Genomic DNA, 19,294 nt, shown 5'->3' with positions numbered 1-19,294 from the left:
GCATTTGAGCATTTTAACACTGACTGCTGACCTGTCGGGGACTGTGTGGAGACCTTTTTTGTATGCATTCAACTGTGAGAGGTAAACAAACGGACTCGTATCCTGTGTTTGGTAACTGGGTGGGGAGCACAGTTTGGCAACCAGTGTTGCTTTTAAATTCTTCTTTGGACAATGGGCCTTGTATACTTTTATATCCTGGCTTTTCAAATGCGGACAGCTTTCATGGGCACTTTCCTAGGGATGGCCACAGACAACAGCAAACGGTATCAGTCATTTTATATAAATACACAGTTTTTAAACATTCACTTACAGTAAGGCAGGAAGCACACTCCCCGGCCTCCATCCCCCCTTTATATTTGACCTCAACAGTGGCTAATTCCCCAGACCTTGACTGTGTCAGTGTCCCCCTTCTTTAATGTCACGAGTTAATATCTGTTGAAGAAGTGAAAAAATCCTTTTGACACAAATATAACTATCACTGGGTTTCACATTAATGTGGTAACTTGGGAAGGGGTAAGAACAATTGGATCATTTTCTGCATGCTGTTCTTAAAATGAAAGTACTGGCTTTTCATTTAAATTTATTTAAATTTTTGTTGTCAGTGGTATAGAATTTGTTTTTTTTTTTGTTTTTTTTTTTTTTTTTTGGAGTGAAACTCAATTAACTTTCTCAGTGGCGTGGCAGTAAGTCTGAAATTGGTTACTAATATGAGGATGATGGCTTCCCCCCCCCCTTTTTTTTTCCTGTAAAATAAACTACACAGAGGCCAAAAGGAAACCACCATTTTTCTCTTCCTTTGAACTTTCCATCAGAAGGTCTTGGTGCACACACCATTTCATGGCCATATCAGATCAAGGTCATGTGTTAGGTTAAGTGAATGTGGTTGTTTGTAAAGTATTGTTATTAAGCAGAGCAGGCAGGCTCTCCCAACACTGGGCGATCGCCTCATGGCCAAGACATCACTGACCTTTGGAATAATATTCAGAATTAAGAGCTCCTGTGTGTTCCTTAAAGATTTTTTTTTTTTTTTTGGTGGGGGCGGGAGGCAGAGGAATTCAGTTTGGAAAGGGTTAATTTTTTCTTTTTAATTGTTAGCCATAATGTAGCCAAGACCTCCACCTCGATATGATTCCTAGCAGATTAAGGATATTAGATAATTTCCTTCTATTTATTGTATTCCTGCACCGTATTATCTTTCTATCACTCAGATAATTACTGAGGAAATCTACATTAATTTTTTTTGGCTGGGGCAAAGCCTGCCAAACACAGGAATGATGTATTGATGTTTTACACAACAAAAGTTTTCCTCCTGTCATTGTGCAGTCAATAGAGATATTTATCATATCATAAAGCCCCTCCTTTCTAAGAACAAAGCGGGCGGGGGACTCGGGACAACCTGAGGTTGAAACTCAAGCCAACTTAAGGATCTAAAGCTTGGAGCGCCTGCTCATATTAAACACCCGTGGTGGAGTATGATGTTGTTTGCTAAATTATGAATGTGCGTAATTAAAATCTAGTGGCTGTTTCTATGAAAGATTTACAATGTTATTTCATCGTTTGTCATGGCTAATTAACGATATTAGATGAAGTTTTTCTTCTTCAAAGGTCTGATTTTTTCTCATTTATTTATGTCAGAAGTAGTAAGCAGTAGTTAAAGACCCTTGCTAGTGCAGGCAGGGAGAGGGGCACCTGATTCTTTTACACCTCAAGGGTTCAGGGTTCAAATCCCTCCAGACCAGAAGGATGCCATCTCCTTTCTAGTGTGAATAATTGCAGATTTCAAAGTCTCAAAAGTTCATGTCTCGACTACAGAACTCATGCTTTTCCTGTGGTCAGGAAAGCAGGCTCGTCAAAGGAATCCTTTTGCTGAGGTGGGCAGCAAAAAAGTTAACACAGACCCACACATACCCTTGCTTTCATGGTATTGTGTCCCTTTCAAATCCTGACACTGAGCCCTCCACCAAGCTGAGGTGGCAGCCCTCAGCTTTCTGAAGATGGCGGTGAGTTTTAAAACACGCCCACTCTGAACCTTCACCAGGAATTGCCCGTCTTGTCTCATTTCTGCCCCTCGCTCTTTCTCGCAGCAGCAGCAGCAGCAGGTGGCTACCCAGCAGTTGGCTTTCCAGCAGCAGCTTCTTCAGATGCAGCAGCTGCAGCAGCAGCACCTCCTGTCTCTCCAGCGGCAAGGCCTTCTAACAATTCAGCCCGGGCAGCCTGCCCTTCCCCTCCAACCTCTTGCTCAAGGTAAGCGTCCATTGCAGGGGATTACATGGGAGGCAGCTCTGTGGACAGGGCTGGCAGAGGGGATGGGGTGTCTCTTGATCTCTACCTGCTTGGGAGGCAGGGATCTACTGACCTGAAATATGCAGAGAGATATTAGCCAGCGAACAGCAAAGCAGGTGGGCCCTTGCGGAACCTGTTGGTGTCCAGAGGAAGAGTCAGGGGTCTGAATGTCACAGGGGCCCTGCTGCAGTGTAGGGAGAAGGAAATCAAATGTCCCATGTACTCACTGAGCATTTCATTGCAGTCCATCTGCGTTTCAGTTCCGCGTGTTCTCGAAACACACTACGTAGCCATATTAAGACATGTTTTATAACATGAGAAGTTCTTTTCTTCTTTCCTTCTTCCTCTCTGTCTCTGCAACATGGCCCTTCTCTTTCTTCTTCCTCTCCCTTTCTGATAGGGTCTCTGACATAGCTTAGGCTAACATGGGGCTTAAAATCCTCCTGCCTCCACGGTTGTGTGCCATGATGATTGGCTCCTCGTTTAAATATTGTAATATTTTATATAAATACCACTTAAAAAGTTTATTATTTTGTTTTAGTTTGTACGGGTGTTTTACCTATATGTGTGTGCCTGATGCATGTAGAGGCCAGAAGAAGGTGTCAGATCCCCTGCGTCTGGAGTCACAGATAGTTATAATCTGCCATGTGGGTGCTGGGAATCCATGCCAGGTCCTCGGGAACAGCAGCCGGTGCTCTTAATCGCTGAGCCATCTCTTCGACCCTCTAAGTACCATTTTTCCTAATATTCAAGCACACTGTCAATTTCATTTCCATCATAGATGTTAAAAAATCAGTATGAATTCTAAAAATCAATGGGTTATCTTTTGTTTTGTTTCTGCTTATTTTTACCTTTTGTTTGGCTGATTTTGAGCTCATTTCCAGTTTTTTTTTTAAACTTTGATTCCTTGAAAAGTATCAAGGAGTTTTGGTGTGGGTTTTTGTGGTTGTTATTTGTTTGATAGTTAGTTAGTTTGTTTGTTTTACACGCATATATGTCTGTGCACCATGTACATGCAGTACCCATGGAGGCCAGAAGAGGGCATCAGGTTCTCTCGAACCGGAGTTAAAGATGGTTGTGAGCTGCCTTATGGGTGCTGGGAATCCAACCTCAGCTCTCCTGGAGAGCAGTCAGTGCATTTAACCAGCCCTTAGATATCTTGAAAAGCTGCCGCCATCCGAGGCAAAGGGAATCCATAGGTGTTCTTAGGAGACCTTGTGTGTATAATCAACTCTGATTTACTCAAGACCGAGAAAGGAAGCAGGAAGGAGGATGTGGCGGAGGATGTAGGTGTACCATGACTCTGTTTAAAGGCCTTGTCCCTGTCCGTGCCTACAGAGTGCACATTCTCAGCCTACCAAGTACACATTGAATGACAGAAACGGACGCACAGGTGATTTTTTTTTTTGTTCTTCCAGTCAACAGTACTACATAGCAGTGGTTTAAGTATTCACATGACATTAAGTGCCATGGGTAACGAAGGGCTTCTTTAAATTTAAACGTATGGATTCTTTCAAATGCCATACCATCCTCTCTTTTCCTTTCATTTCTTTCTCCCTTTCTTCCTCTTTGCCTTTTTTTTTTCTTTCTTTCCATCCACACTCTCTCACTTTGTAATCCAAGGCTGGCCTTGGATAGGATCCCAGGCCCCTGAACAAGGGCTGAGATGTTAGCTGTGTACCACACCATCCTGTTCATGCCGTACCTTTCTACATGGGGGATTTCCACCTCTGTGTACCTTGGTGTCTGCAGGGGGATCCTTCAGATACCCAAGAATGACTGCGTGTAGTGCTGCAGTGTGGTTGCCACTGGATGGATGGTAGCCACAGCTTCCTAAGTTTGGGGTTCAACTGCCCTTTATTGTGAGAATAATGGGTCTCTTTTGTGCTGCGAAGAGGTAGTCATTCGTCTTGAAATTTTTGGTGTTCAGTGGGGCGTGTCTGTTTAGGTTTTTGTCTCCTGAGTCAGCCACACCCAACATCTGTCCCTTACGGGTTTTGTTGTTGTTTTCTTTGCCTTTAATGCTCAGACTGTGGCTTTTTCCTCCTTTCACTTCCTCCTGCCCTCCCACCTGCCCTTGCCTTGTCTGCTGAGCTGTTTGGTATATGAGAGGCATCGCTTCCATAGCTGTCCAGCAGGCAGGGGTGGGAACTGAGCACAGGGCAAAGGAAGGACACGTCGGCTAATGCATTTCTGTGCTTCCATAATGCTATAACCTGCATTAATTACACCCTATGGTTTATTGTTGGAAACGTGGCAGGCTATTCTGACACACCCACCGGACTCAAGCTTCCCTCCCTCTCATCTCCCCACCCACCCACCTCTCTCCCCTGCCCCCCTCCCGCTCCTATACTGTTAAGTTTGCTCACTGAAGTTCATTGTTACAGTACATCAGTTGAGCTGTCCAAAAGAGGGCAAATCGGCAGTGGCAAGACAAGCGCATGTGTAATGTGAAAGACGTGAACATGGTGATGCATGCAGTGTGATCTGCACAGCAACACATCGGAGACACCGCAGGCAGTTCGCTGGCTGTGGCACTGATGGATGTACTTAGCAGTCTGCTATAACTATTAGCGCCTGCAACATGAGGAGGAAGCATATGTAAAAGACTGAGGGGTGTCTGTATGTGCACCCGAGATGGCATGGATGTAAACGTCTGCATTACCAGCATCAGACCCTGGGTATAAAGTGACCCGCAGTCAGTGCTGTCTTTTTGTAAAGCAAGAGCTCCCCTTGGTCTCCCCAGTCTCCTTTGCAAAGTGGCTGGAGAGCATTCAGTCACGTTGAGCTACAACACAATTCTTTTTTATCCGAGTGATGATGGCTTAAAACTGATGTCATTACGAGGTTTAAATCAACTTTCTGCTTGCTTGAACATGGTCACCTGGGTACGGATGTACAAGGACAGAGAAAGGTTGATCCACTGTTTGTCTTGGAGCCAGCGATACCTGGGGTTGTAAAATTGACTTCCACGACCAGTAATCTGTCAACTGTCCCCACAACATACATTTTTTAAACCTGTGCCTGCATTTTCTTTTATAATGAAGGGGCAGGTTGTCCTGGGAGGGGGAACAAGAAGAAGAAGAAAATGGTAGTTGAGGTACAAGGGTTAGGGGTTGCCGACTCTAATAAAACCATCAGGATTCTTCTGCAGCTCCTTCTCGGCTTCGCGAAGCTACTTTAAACCCATGTGTAAGCCCGAACGTATAGGCTCGGCGAATGGTTTTTTTAAAGGCCTTTCCTCCGCTGGACTTTATAGTAGAATGTTTTCTTTTCAGATTATTCCAGAGCAGCCGTTCTCAACCTTCCTAATGCTGCAACCCCTTAATTTAGCTCCTCATATTGTGGTGAGCCCCAACCATAGAATTATCTCCGTTGCTATTTCATAACCGTAATTTTGATAGTATTACGAACCATAACCTAAAGAGTGGACACGCAGATTGTCTTAGGCTACCCCTGTAAAAAAAAGGGGGGGGGGTCACGACCCACAGGTTGAGAACCACTGCTCTAGGGTTTCCTCTCTGTTTGCCGTAGTAAGCCTGTGTGTTCTTATCCAGTTTCCCTTATCATTTGATCGTCCTTAATACCTGTAGTTTCACATGGAACTGTCCTAGTTCCCTTATTACAGTTTTCTGATTTCTTAAAAGAGTAAACTCCACACACTTGGTTACTTACCAGTGAATGGATTTGTCCAACTTGACGCTCTTACTGCTCCCTTCTGGAGGAAACACGTGGTTTCTGAAAATGGAGCCTCCCTGTAGTCTGATGGGCCAGCAGCTTAGCCGCTGTCTTTCTTGACTCTGCCAGAGGTGTAGGCATTCCGGGTGGCCCTGGGGTGGCTCTTAGTCGCTGAACAACAGCGAGTTAATGAGGAGGAGTTGAATCGACCGCCTCTGGCATCTATTGAGAATGCTTCTAAGCCTAATGATCACATTGACATCTGGCCCCAAAGTACCTGTCGTCACTCATCGGGTTCCTCTTTGCACCGAGTCCGTGTGGACGGTGAACCTGATCTGCCAGCCTATTGGAAGGAAAGAAAGTCAGCACCACCACCAGTGCACTGCGCCGGTGTACCGAGGGCCCAACCCATTTGTCTTGGTTTTAATTTACCAGGGAAGTGCCGTCCCTTTGGCACAGCCTGAGAAGCTCATTTGCCTCAGAAGGAGAAAAGGTGTGAGGGTAGCCGTCAGTAGACCCATGTGTTTTTTCCCCTTTGCATTTGACCCAGAAATCAATTAGTCTGAGTGGAAAAATAGGTGGCCCGTTCCCTCCCTGTGTTTACTCTCTAGGAAATAAAAATAGGTGTTGCCTTCCATGCTCTGCATTTCATATCAATATGCCCTCATGCACGGACCGGCCTATTCCCCGTTGTTTCAGTTGAGTAAACCGTGGTCTGAGGGTCAGCTTTGTTTACGGGTAATTGTCAGTGTGTGGATCTCGGTGGCAGACCCGAGAGCTATAGGGATATCCTACCTGTCACTCTGAAAGGTGTTTGGAAATAATAGCTCGGATGCAGTACAACTGGACCCAGGATTGTGTCGTGACCTTTCCCTTTGTTTAATTTGCCTCAAGGTTTGATTTCAGGGGACAAGGATTAATTGAATATGCTTGATAACTAAATGTTCATTTGGGACAAAATCCATCAAAATATAATTGGCATTTGATTTTTACGGAGGGAGAAGGAAATCCACTCAGCCGTCGAGGATGCATTTGAAGGATCCCTGACCACTCGATGTATTATTTTTAGCTTCCTTTATAATATATATTAATTGCAAATACTTGAGCATTTGATCATCCTCCCGGAGCACTGCTCGGAGAGACCCACTGTTTTTGTTACTGCTCCTCTTAGAAAGGCGGGGAAGGTTATTGGTCTCCGGTGCAATAATTTACTCCTCTTTGATATGCAAACGATCCACGGTGAATATAAAAAAAATCCTATCAGACTCATTTCACAGTTCTTAACCACTCGGATTCTCTGGAGTCCATCGCCTCATTAGACCGGTGCTCTCCAATGCTAGCATAATTAAAATCTTTAACAGTTTAGCAAAGTAAAGATGTTTGGCTGATCACGTTGAGATGATTATCTACCCATTGTATTCTAAATGACAAAAATAAATTAAATTTAGACCTTGGCTTTTTTTTATTATTATTATTATGTGTTTCAAATGAATGTGATGCACGCAAGCCTTCTCTTTTCAATCCAGTTACGTTTTGGTTTGGTAAGAAACATGCCTGCTTCGGCTGTTGCTGTCTAACCAGAAAGATGGCTGGCTTCCTGGGAGAGCTGGGTACCAGTTGCATGAGACAGTGAACTGCAGTCCAGACATACCGTCCTGAGGTGGAACTGTCTTGTGATCTGCAGAATGTGTGGTTTCTTTTCCTCCTTAAGAGGAAGATGCATCCTCTGCAGCTCTTAGGTGCGGTTCAGAACCTCTCTCTGCCGGGCTCATGTGCCCTAAAACATACATTGAATCGCTGATAGGAAAAAGATGCAGAGGTCAGCAGTACCGAGGCTAGCGTATGATTATATCACATCTTACAGACGGTAAGGGTCAACAGTCCTTTTTTTTTTTTCAAACCCCTGTCCATTTTGACCCCCTTCACACAAACAGGAGAACTTTATTACTGTAAGCCTGTTTTCCTTCCCGTTTTTATTCTGAAATGGCTCATTAGCATTGATCCCAGAAGTGACAGTAATAACAGTGTTACTTGTATAAAAAGTTACACACTCTTCAGTAGACACATCCATCAATTAAGCATGTGGTACTAGAAACCAAAATTAATGAGGAAGATAGGTGTGTTAATGAAATAATCATAGTATAATCAATTTGACTGTTAAAAGTTGAAAAGCATTTCAGGGAGTCGGTATGAATTCATAATTTATGTCTAAAAGTGATTAATAAAAAACTATATTTAATAACAAAGCTATTTGTCATCATTTTAAGACTTAAGCACAAAAATTACTCATTTTGTGGTTCTTGTTGTCGTGAGACTATGGTCGAACAAATTTATTTTGAGGCCTCCTTTGTGCCTAGAAGTAAGCCGGCCTGTCTTTACTCCCCTTATAAAGCCGAGAGGCGGCCTTTGGATGGGGGAATCTGTGCTGCTGCAGCCCAGCTGTGCTCGGCATCCATTCCAAGGTGTCTGTTCTGTGTGAAGAGGGGGCTTCAATGGCTGCTCAGTGGGAGGATGCACTTGCCACTGCTCTGCTCGACCTAGCAGGGAGGGGAAGTAAAGAAAGTTGCGAACACCCAAAGGCTCCCCTCACACTAGGCTTTGTTTACTGACTCTTTGATTTAATTACTGTTTGAAGAGGACGGAATTAGCTGTTAATTGATTTGATTATCCAATTTGTTTGTTTCAGGCATGATTCCAACGGAACTGCAGCAGCTCTGGAAAGAAGTGACAAGTGCCCACACTGCAGAGGAAACCACAGGCAGCAACCACAGCAGCCTAGACCTGACCAGCACATGCGTCTCGTCCTCCGCACCTTCCAAGACCTCCCTAATCATGAACCCACACGCCTCTACCAATGGACAGCTCTCGGTCCACACCCCCAAAAGGGAAAGGTAGGAGCATGCCCACCCCTGCCCGAGGTCAGCACTGCCTTCTGCCTGGAAGGGGCAGGTGTCCTTACCCAGTTCTGTGGCTCTGAGAAACCTCGTTGTGTTCATGGGGCTTGGATGCGCACATAATTACCTCAGAATGTATTCGCTGCGGTTTGGGTGAGAAGCATCTAGTTATTTTCACCTTTTCAACATGGAGTTACCACTTTCTTAGATCCGTCCTCAGTTTAGGAGCCCTGGCGGAAGCCTAGCCGTTCCACCTTGGAAGGGTTGGTTCTCAAGGCTTCCCGGCCAACTGTGTGCTCTTGCCAGGAGGCCATTCCATGCCAACCGAATGGCTTGGTGCTGAGCACCTTCTAAGGTGACAGTGGTATAGGCTGTAGACAATTTCATGTCTTGATTTGAGGAAGCACAGCGCTTAATGCTGGTCGACGCTGCTCCTCCATGAAGGCGGGGAAACCTGTGCCATTCATCATGTGCCCCTTAAGGAAGCACAGGACCTTTTCAGCCTAGACAGGAAGGGACGATTTCAGCGACGGTGACCTGAGCCACCGCACACTCGCTCCTGATGGACCTGGAGTTTGTGCTGTCCAGCTGGTGTGTCCCTCTTTAGAAGTTAGGGCTTTATATTTTCAATGCCCTGAGCTTTCGATGACTGACAGCTGAATCTTGGATTGCTTTTAAGATCTTGACCGCGTCGTGTTAGCTTAAGGTCCTGAGGAAATGAAGCCCTTTGTTCACTCCATTGCACCTAGAAGCTGTATTGCCAGTGTCTACTTCAGAAATGGAATGTGTAAGGCTCCTCAAATGAACCACTTTTTTCCCCCGTTTACTATTTTTAGACTCTTTCCTATATATTTCATATGTAGAGCTTGCAGACACAGAGGACAGGGAGGTTTACCAAGAATTTCTCATAGCAAAATTTTTTTTTCTTAAATCAGGCAAAAGCAAATTCTGTATTTTGTTTGTAAGCGGGAATGAAAAGTTTGTATTTGACAAAACTGTGTGAGATACAGTGCACAGTTCTGCACAGTGGTGCAGCAGTGTTTTGGGGTGTGACCACCTGCATCCTGTCACTTACAGCACATCAGCGTAGCTGCGTGGATGGAGACAGTATCCCGGTGTTTGTCCGTGGCCGTGTGAGCGCATTGCGTTGCCAGTCATAGAAATGCATAGCACACACGCTTATTTACGGGGCATGACCTTTTGACATCGGTGATGTGAACAGTCGGCTTGCATACTGCGTGGAGTTTTTGAGTTCAGAATGTTACTCCTGCCTGGTACCCCTCCCCACACAAGAGTATTTCACCGTGCTAGTCTGGCAGAAACCTCCTGCGTCCCGGTGTTGCCTCGTGCCTCGGTTGCGATGTGTCTTTTTCTTGTGCTTGGTTTTATATTGGGTCGTTTCGACCATCCCATCAAGTCTGTGGGAGCAGGAGGTGACTGTTCCACATGCACTTGCACACGGCGTACACATAGCCTGGATGTGTCGTCTTGTACCATTAGGTCTTCATCGGTATGGTCTGTGATGTTGTCTGTGTCTCAGAATGAATCCCTCCTGAGGAGCGCGCACACACACACAGACACACACACAGACAGAATCAGAGATTTTCAGAGATGAGGGCAGCACATGTTATAACTTATAACTGGAAGATCCCCTTGGAATGTCTCCGGTCAACATGGGAAGAACTAAAAGATGCTTCAGAGTCAGTGGCCTGGAAGGGAAGGAAGAGTAGGATGGTGAACAGGAAGGCTTGGTTTGTAGCCTGGGCCAGACACGGCTCCCTGTGTTCCCGGCTTTCCAGGGGAGAAGTTTCCCCAGCCTGGAAGCCAGTCTTTCATCTTGCCTTGGAATCTATTAGAGTGTCTTTATTGCTTTTTATGTTTAATTTCCAAGTAGCAAACCTTAGATGGCTTTAAAGGACAGAGTCTAGGCTGCTGCCCTCTGCGGTCCCGGCTTTCTCTGTCCCCAGGTTGATGCCGTCCATTTACTGCAGGGTGATTGAGTTACATCGTTATCCATAGGCGGAGCAGGAGGCTCTGCACTGGAAAATGCCGACTGGTGCACTTAAGGTATTTGTCGAAATCTTGTCGGCCGCTGTGGAGACTGCACCGATCGCTGTGACACAGAAAACTCTCCTTGTTTAGATGCACTGTGCTCAGTTACATCTTAAAAGGTTCTCTCTCTGCGGTCTGCTGATGGAGCAGCAAGGAGGCAGACTGGAAGAATAGCCCTTCTCATAGCTTAGGACACATTTGAGAGTAAGTGGATCTAAGACACGGTCCAATTCCCAGAGACGAAGTTTGTTTGATTTTTTTTTTTTATGGTCCTTATTTGTCTGCACAAATGTTGCATTTAATCTCATGCTAAAATTAGACTGTGGATCAGAAGAGAATTGAGATTTCCACCAGCCCGAATCTGGATGTGCGAACAGGCTGAATTTTGGTTATGCAGAGAGGAGGCAGCTAGGAAATTATATGATGTGAGTTACCCTCTCCGTTGTCCCATTTATGTGATGTGAAGCCAGTGGTGGGTGGATCCACAGGGAACTCCAATGAAGGCACTTTGTTTTGATTTGTGGTGAATGCAGGGCCTTGTTTATGTCACGCAGTAGCTTTGCCTCAGTGGTTAAGGTCCCACCTTCTTTCAGCAGAATCTGAACTGATTATAAGACCTTTGGCTAAAGCTGGATAAGTAGCTTTAAGCTTATGGAACCGATCATTCAATAATCAATAATCTTTTAGCTGGTTTTATATAGGTACTTAAAGTAAGTACTAGCATGTTTTCACCTTATCAGGATAGATGGTCCGTCTACCTGTCTGTCTGCCTGCCTACCTGCCTGCCTGCCTATGTGTGTGTGTGTGTGTGTCTGTCTGTCTGTCTATCTATCTATCTATCTATCTATCTATCTATCATCTATCTATCATCCATCTATCTATCTATCTATCTATCTATCTATCTATCTATCTATCTATCTGCAGTGCTGGGGATATGCTAGGCAAATGGTCTACCTCTAGCCTTCAGCCCCTTATAACAGTGTATTTTAAAATCCCTTAGATGGTGGCCACTTTACAGAGTAGAAAAGGATAGGTAGCAAAAAGAGAAGGAATTGGGCGGTGGGGTGGGGGTGTCACTACTGAAGTATTTTCTCACACACTGAGCTGTCAGCGAGACACCTCAGGAGTTCTCCTCACTGCCACAAAACCCCTTTATCCATCACTCTCGAGGGCATTTGTGAAATACGCATCCTACAAGCTCCCCATGTCAGCTAGGGAATACTCTTTCCCCTCCGCTCTCAATAAGGGAAGGAGTTAGAGGCCCTGCCACTGTGCACGGTAATCCAGACTAGCATTTTTTTTTTTTTTTCAGAAAAGATCTCGGAGTGTCTTGTGTGAAAACTGGGTGGAGAAAGTGAGAGAGCTTTTGTAGTTGTTGTTGTTGTTGTTGTTGTTGTTGTTGTTGTTGTTGTTGTTGTTGTTGTTGAAGTCGTGGGACGTGCAAGACTCACCTGGCTCACACATCTCCATGCCGTTTGGAAACCTCCGTCTTCCCGCTCTTGCCCTGTACATCTTTGCAGCTTCGGGGAGCAGCCGCCACAGCAGTAGCTCTGGGGTTTGGTGAGCTGCAATCTGTTGAGGAGATAAATAATGTGCTCGGCACGACACTCCTACTCCCCTCTTTAATTTGTCTTACACAAGGAAAATTATAATTAAATCATTCAGGGTAAACCCTCGAGTGTAGAGAAGGGAAGAGACACACTTTGGTAAAGATTGCCAATAGAAACCCACTTCCCCGCAGCGCCGGGTGGAGATGTCCATCAGTATTCAGCAGCCTGTGAGGAGGAGAGGCCCATGTGATCTATGAGGCGGATGCCAACACTCAGATCAAGGCTTGTTAAGATCCTGTCATGGCCGGTCAGCATCGTTAGAATTCAGTGCGGGCGCCCCGCTTCCCGCTTTGAGTCCCTCCTGACAATTTAATTCTGTTTATTGTGCTGATTATATATAAAGCCATTGGTGCAATAAACACCCCTGTCGTCAGTGCCTTGGAGGAGCACGTCGAGATCAGGTTGAGCATGCCTGAAGCTGAAGGAGAGGCAAGCAGGTGTGCTCAAGCCTCCTTGCTCCTGCATTGCTGCCACGGAGTAGGAACCTCTTAGTAGTTAGACAGAAGGGAGACATGGGATTCCCGTACACATGAAGACATTACCTTGTTCACTTTACTTGTGGACTGTCTCCCCTTCAGGAAATTTCAAGTTTTGGTGTGGGTAAACAGAATCAACAGAATGCAAATGAAACGTTTATTAAAATGCTAAATTTAGTAAGCCCTTTGAGCTTCTTGGATCAAAGCAGCTATGTAAATACAAATAGCAATTACTACTTAAGTAATTGCTTGAATTAAAATTCTAAATATCACATTATATTATGGTGCACCAGGGAAGGGAAGGCACATTAAATCAGCCCCTTCTTGCTGCCGGTTGCCGCTAGACTCTTGTGTGTGCCGTGATGACGCCTTTTATTCCTGGGACTGTTGGGAATGTAGTGGGGAATCTCACCCCATTTTACAGATGAAGAAGCAGGGCAGCTCTGTAGTTGGATGCCTGGTTTGTGCCATAACCAAGATTCATATTCAAATCTGACTTTAAAGTTTTCTTCATTTGGTATAGGAGTACTTAAGTGAAATTTAAAACCAGTGTCCCTAAGAGAATATTTAAATTTAATGTCAGTTCAGCCAGACATCTATTGATGAGCACATATTGCAACATTTAAAGGAAAACAAGTCCACTAACTTGTTTTTCTATCAATAAAAATAGTTCCTAAGTCTTTTTGTCTTCGATGAAGGGAGGTGAGATTCATAAGATAGAAATCACTTATGGTCTGAGGTAGTACATGAGGATAAAAAGATATCCCCCACAGGAAATACAGACAGACACAAATGCGAGCCTCTCTGTCCTTACAGGCATCCCCTGAGCTTTCTGCCCTGCCTTATAAATGCTGTGCTTCCCGGCTGAATGTATCATGTGATCTTTCCTCTATGTCAGCTGTCTTCTTTCTGCAGTCTAAATTGGGAATGTTGTGTGTCCCCCGCCCCGGCCCCCCGCCATCCTCAGCTTTTTGACTTCGGCCATTAGTACATGTTTTATAACAAGTATTTCTCCAAGTCGCAGCTCTGCTCACCATTTGTTGCAAGACTTCCTTAAAGCCTTGGATTAGAGAGCGTTCTCTCTGCTCTGTAAACATTGTGGTTGCATGGCCTCTGCTGCCTCTGAGGCCACCAGGCTCTCAGACACAGGTGAACTGTACTGGAGCCCTTTGCTGTGAGGTCTAACCTGCCCTCAGTTCAGGTGTAGTATCACTTTCTGTGTTTCCAGGCTCACTTACTGGCTTAGGCTGCCCAGTTGACAGCCGCCCTCAGATAAACCCTGCCGGCCTCTGCCTGGCTCCTGTGCTTTGGACGGCTCCAGCTGATTCTCGGTTTCTCTTTTCGATCTGTGGCCTTGTAGACACAGTGCTGTGTATTTGTCTGTATCTCAGAAACATTTGTGTTTGTGGTCCCTGATACTTGTGAACATCAGGAAACTTGGAAATCTGGACTTCCCTGGTGTTTTGATTTTGCTTACCCTTTCGAGAAGAAAAAAAAAGTAACAAACAAATTTTGGTTGATAAATTTTGGTTGTTGGTGCCCTTGGCTGAATTACTAACATTCTAGAAGTTTGTTTTCAGAACTGCTCTGGGCTCAGGAACCTTTAACTTTGCATATTCTCACAGTGACATTTAGGGGTCCTGTGAATCTGAAATTTCAGCAGTAAATTCAAGTTTCCACTTTTGTGAATAATGCTTTCACACTGCAGGGTTTTTTTGTTTCTTGTAAATCACGTTGTTTTCTATTTCTTTTTATTTAAAGCACCGAGAAAGCTCACTCCCTGACCTCATCATTGTTTCCATTAAAGCATTTCTGAAAGTTGCTGCATGATCAAGTACCAGCTTTGCGCTTGTGCCTACAAGCTGCCATGTTAGACACTTAAGTGGAGTACCACATAGGCGTGCACTGGGAGACCCACCAGCCAAATTCAGCCCCCCCCCCCCGCCGTTTAATTCTGTAAATAGTTTGTTAGGAGAAAGATGTGCTCATTTGCGTATTTTCATAAAACATTTTCATATTTCTCAAAATTGCAAGCACAAATATTACTATAAACCTAAATCTTGTGGCTCACGGAAAGCAAAGATACTTAACCAAAGCAAAGGCGGGATATTTCTTAAGCAGGGGAAACCACCTGCTTAACCATACTGTTTCTCAGGTCCTGCAGCCCTTTGCCTGTTTCCAGGTATTGGGAATTCAGGACAGAAGAGATTTTTGTTGACTGTTGAGCTTTCCAGGCCCCTCTTGGAAGGACTTGGGTTCCTTTGCTCTATTATGGTGTATGTGAATTGGTATTTGTTACATAGACACTCTAGCTAGTCAAATGTGCTCACCTGGAGTTGTTTTGTGCCTTGACTTGAGAAACTTAGGAGTCTCAGACCTAATAAACTTGGATGGATGTTGGCATAGATTCCCCAGAACTTGGTCACAGATGCTCATTCAAGTTTAAAAAAACCACGTCAACAGACCATGAGCTGATAGGAAGAGTCACATTTATTCCCATTAGCTGTTTAACAACCTAGACCTGTCCACAGAACTAGTGTCTTGCCACTCTCATCTGGGCTAATAGCATGGTATTAGCCCAGTCTTGCCCATTCCCTGTCCTTGAGTTGAGGCCCATGTTTTGACTCTGTAGTCAGAGGCAAGTGTCATAACCTCTTTTGGGTTTTCTGTCTTTCTGTTCTTGGGGAAATCAGAACATAACAGGTGATGGTGATGAGATACAATGTATCAATAAATGTGTGTGAAACTCTGTACCCAATGGATTTAGCAGAGGTCTTGATCTTGATTTTTTTTTTCCCTTTCCAATCTTCACAGTAAATTTTTGTCTCCTTTGCACAGATGTTGCATCCAGACCACAACAGATCTTAAAACGTGCAGAAGTTAGATCAGTGACTAGTGACCACCCAGACTAGACCCTATGTCTTCTTGACCCTCAAGTATTTAGTTCCCAGGGGATAGCTCATCAGAAGTTACTGTAACTCAAAGTTGGGCATTTGACTGATCAAACTCAGAGGTCAAGGCGTGGAGGCGCTACCCTCCCAATGACTGTAGTCTGTTTCCCAGCCCATCCGCCCACACTGATAGCATTGGAAAGTACTCCAGGAACTTTTACGGTATCTTTGTCTACCTCTCTTGCCTGTCAGGTTTCAAAGAAGTGAGTAGAGAGGCTGGAAAGTGAAGGTGTTGCATCAGAGTGTGAGTGCGCTCTAATCTCCTGGAGGATAGAAGACAGGAGGACAAGTGGTCACCCTGAGCCACAGGGGGTTTATTTATCTGTTTTATCGCTCCTAAGTGATCCTTTGGGGTCTCTTTAGAAGGAGGAGAGAAAATTCTTTCAGGGTGATGGCACGGTACCTCATCACCTCACATCACCAACAGATGCAGGGGAGGGTGCAGAGCAAAAAAACTTGAGAATGTTGGAATGCCATAAGGGAAAGGTTTGTAGGTTTTTGTCTGTCTGTCTGTTTGTTTGTTTGTTTGTTTTTCCTTGACTGTTCATTTTGTGGAGTGATTAGAAGAAGAGGGGGGAAAACAGCAGTCATTCTCTAACAGCTGTTGTATGCTACCCCAATAAAGTGCCTTTTACCATAACACAACATCATTAGACTCTATAAATCTTACCCTGTTTATTGTGCTTAACTGACAAATGCTTTCCAATAAAATGACATCATTGGTGTGAGGAGTTACGTTCATTTATAAGTTTCTCTTAAATTTGACTGATTTTAATTTTTCCCCCTTTTTATGTTGGATGGAACAAATCCCTAACTGTGTCTTATCTGCGGAGTTTTCCAAATAATATTTGAGGCCTTGTCCTCTTTGATCTTATGGTCATTCTCTTTCAATGCAAGACCATTGCTGATGGGAGTCCATCATTTAATCCATGGGCAGCAGCCTCCCACTCTGGAGTTGCTCTCCCCACCACCCCCAAACATATATTTGCATGCATTCTAATACTGACAGCTCACTGAGGGTGTGAAGAGAGCACTCTCCAGAGAGGAGTGAGAGCCAGGCTTTGGGGACCCTTAATGGCCCCTCCTATGGTACTGGCTTTTACTGGGTACCTATAATGGCTCTTGCTGAACTTCGTACATTTACTACCAGGATTAGATGAAAAGAAATGGGTTTTCAGTGGGCATTAGCTATCGAGAGGAGAAAGGGAAGCCTAGAGTGTCCACCTAGGTAGGCGTATAACTTGGCTAGGTCCCATTGTCATTCTATCATATAAATGGCAAGTCCTCACGTTCGTAAGTCAGTCACGGGGCCAGTGCTAGAACGTCACATTGCTGTCATCTCAAGATTCATAAAAACACTCCTCTGCACTGCTCCCGGGCTGCTCTTTGCAGTGTTTGTGTTTTGCATCTGTCTTTCCCCAAGCCTGGCTCTGTGGGCCTTTGTAGGGGAGAGAGCCCTCTTGCAGGCTGGCTCACCAGGGTGATTCACACGAGTGCGTTACATATGTACAGCATTGCCTGAAGTTCTTTATTCTACCCCCTTTTGTGATCAGTCAAGGCCCAAGTATATTATAGAGTGTAGTCTCCTCATTAAAACAATAGTGAGAGCTCACAAAGGGAAATTGTTAATATGTGTTCCCGCCTGTCACTTCTGCCCGTGTGAATACAGAAGATAACCGCTCCTTTGGGAAACTACTTCGGGAATTGAGCAACACATCCGCTAGCCAGAGAATTCTCCTAACTGCAATTTTCCTTTCTGCGTGTACTCAGAAATAACAGCCTTATGGGCTGCTCAGTGCCACGGCACAGACAGAGCACAATTGCCACAGCCCAGGTGGCGTTAATATGGGACAATCCCCCGGGCACATGTCGCCAAGAGTTGTACAGCTTGTTCAGTGTCTTCATCCATATGGCAATCTGTCCCATTCACAGAAAGGCATCAGGGCTGTGCCGGGTGGGGACCGTGGTCAATGTAGTATGAAGAGTCAGGCTCTGTTCATGGCCGCCTCCTCTGTCGTATGGCATATTTAATTGTAGACCAGCAAACCTGCCTCTCTCTCTCTCTCTCTCTCTCTCTCTCTCTCTCTCTCACACACACACACACACACACACACACACACACACACACACACACACACTTGTTTACTTGTCATTCAGTTTCAGGAGCACATGGTTAAGTGAGCAGGCAGCATTCTAGTGCACGAAACTCCCGTGCTGGCTAGGAAGTCAGCTCACATCCCACACAGAGGCCTTTCTGGCCCTTGTTCAGGAGTAACTCAGCTTATGCACTACATGCTTGTACTAAAATTCTTCTAGACACCAAAATGATTGTCTTGTTCTCTGTGGTTTTTTTCTTACTTACAAATAGTAAATATTTTTATTGTCTAATTTGAACTGTTGAGCTAAATAATTTTGGTTTCTAAGGCTTAAAATATATATTAAAAAAGGGAGGGAGTGTGTGTGTGTGTGTGTGTGTGTGTGTGTGTGTGTGTGTGTGTATGAGAGAGAGAGAGAGAGAGAGAGAGAGAGAGAGAGAGAGAGAGACAGGTGGTGGGGAGAAGAGAGTGCCAGCATTAGAATGGCAGGAGTAAAATGTGCCCCTGGAGAGTGTGGGGCCCTCCATGACTCTGAGGAGAAAGGAAGGCTGTTTTTAAGGGCACTTGGGACATTTCACCAGAAGGCTCCACGGGCTCCATTTAGACACTGGCCGCACATCACATCTTGTTCTGCTTTTGTGTAACTATTTGTGTTCTTGTTTGGTAAACAGACCCCATAGCAACTGTGGGCCATGATGTGTTCTACCTGCAAGACTTCCCTAAACAAACGGACGCTCATGACCTTCAACTCGCAGGCCTTTTATAGTCCTCAAGGGAAGCTGTCTCCAGGCAGGCTGGCCTCTTTTTCTTTCTTTCCTTGCTTTCCTTTTTAAAAACTACCGTGAAGGCTCTCTTTGAGGGATCGCTCACACACTTTGTGTTTTCCACGTTGGCTGTGAATAGTGAAAGAATCTAGGACCTGTGGTGGCTGGCGGAAGGGAAAAAGCTCCCTATCATGTGTAGGGGAAATGAAATGTACAGTGTGTGCTTTCAGAGAGAGGCAGGCTGAGTTCGTTGGTATGATTCAAGGTCACTGTATATCATGTCTGTGGTTACATCTCTCCTTTGTGTCTGAGCCATCGGTGGGAACATTCTGGTGCACACGAGCCCCCATATTCAACTCACATTTCTCCATATGAGTCATAGCTATGACAAGAACGAGACATCTCGTGTTAAAGATCAGTGTGAGAGATAAATGGCAGTTTACTTTAATTAGAAAAAAATTGACACCAAGAGCTGGGAGAATCCAGTGGC

General features: G+C 44.9%; 1 protein-coding gene across 36 annotated transcripts in view; it reads left to right on the top strand.

Annotated features, from left to right (window-relative positions):
- Nucleotides 1-19,294, top strand: part of Foxp1 (forkhead box P1) — a 691,302-nt gene that overhangs the window by 604,993 nt on the left and 67,015 nt on the right. For 27 of the 36 annotated variants that reach the window (XM_063285823.1, XM_063285826.1, XM_063285824.1 and 24 more), the window contains 2 exons: nt 2,085-2,244; nt 8,648-8,852. In XM_063285823.1, coding sequence (XP_063141893.1) covers nt 2,085-2,244; nt 8,648-8,852 — 365 coding nt within the window. The remainder of the gene's footprint in view (nt 1-2,084; nt 2,245-8,647; nt 8,853-19,294) is intronic. The other 9 variants (XM_063285827.1, XM_063285825.1, XM_063285831.1 and 6 more) reach the window with 1 other exon arrangement.

Source organism: Rattus norvegicus, chromosome 4 (assembly GCF_036323735.1).
Source record: "Rattus norvegicus strain BN/NHsdMcwi chromosome 4, GRCr8, whole genome shotgun sequence".
NCBI lineage: Eukaryota > Metazoa > Chordata > Mammalia > Rodentia > Muridae > Rattus > Rattus norvegicus.
This window is presented reverse-complemented; position numbering and strand designations above follow the sequence as displayed.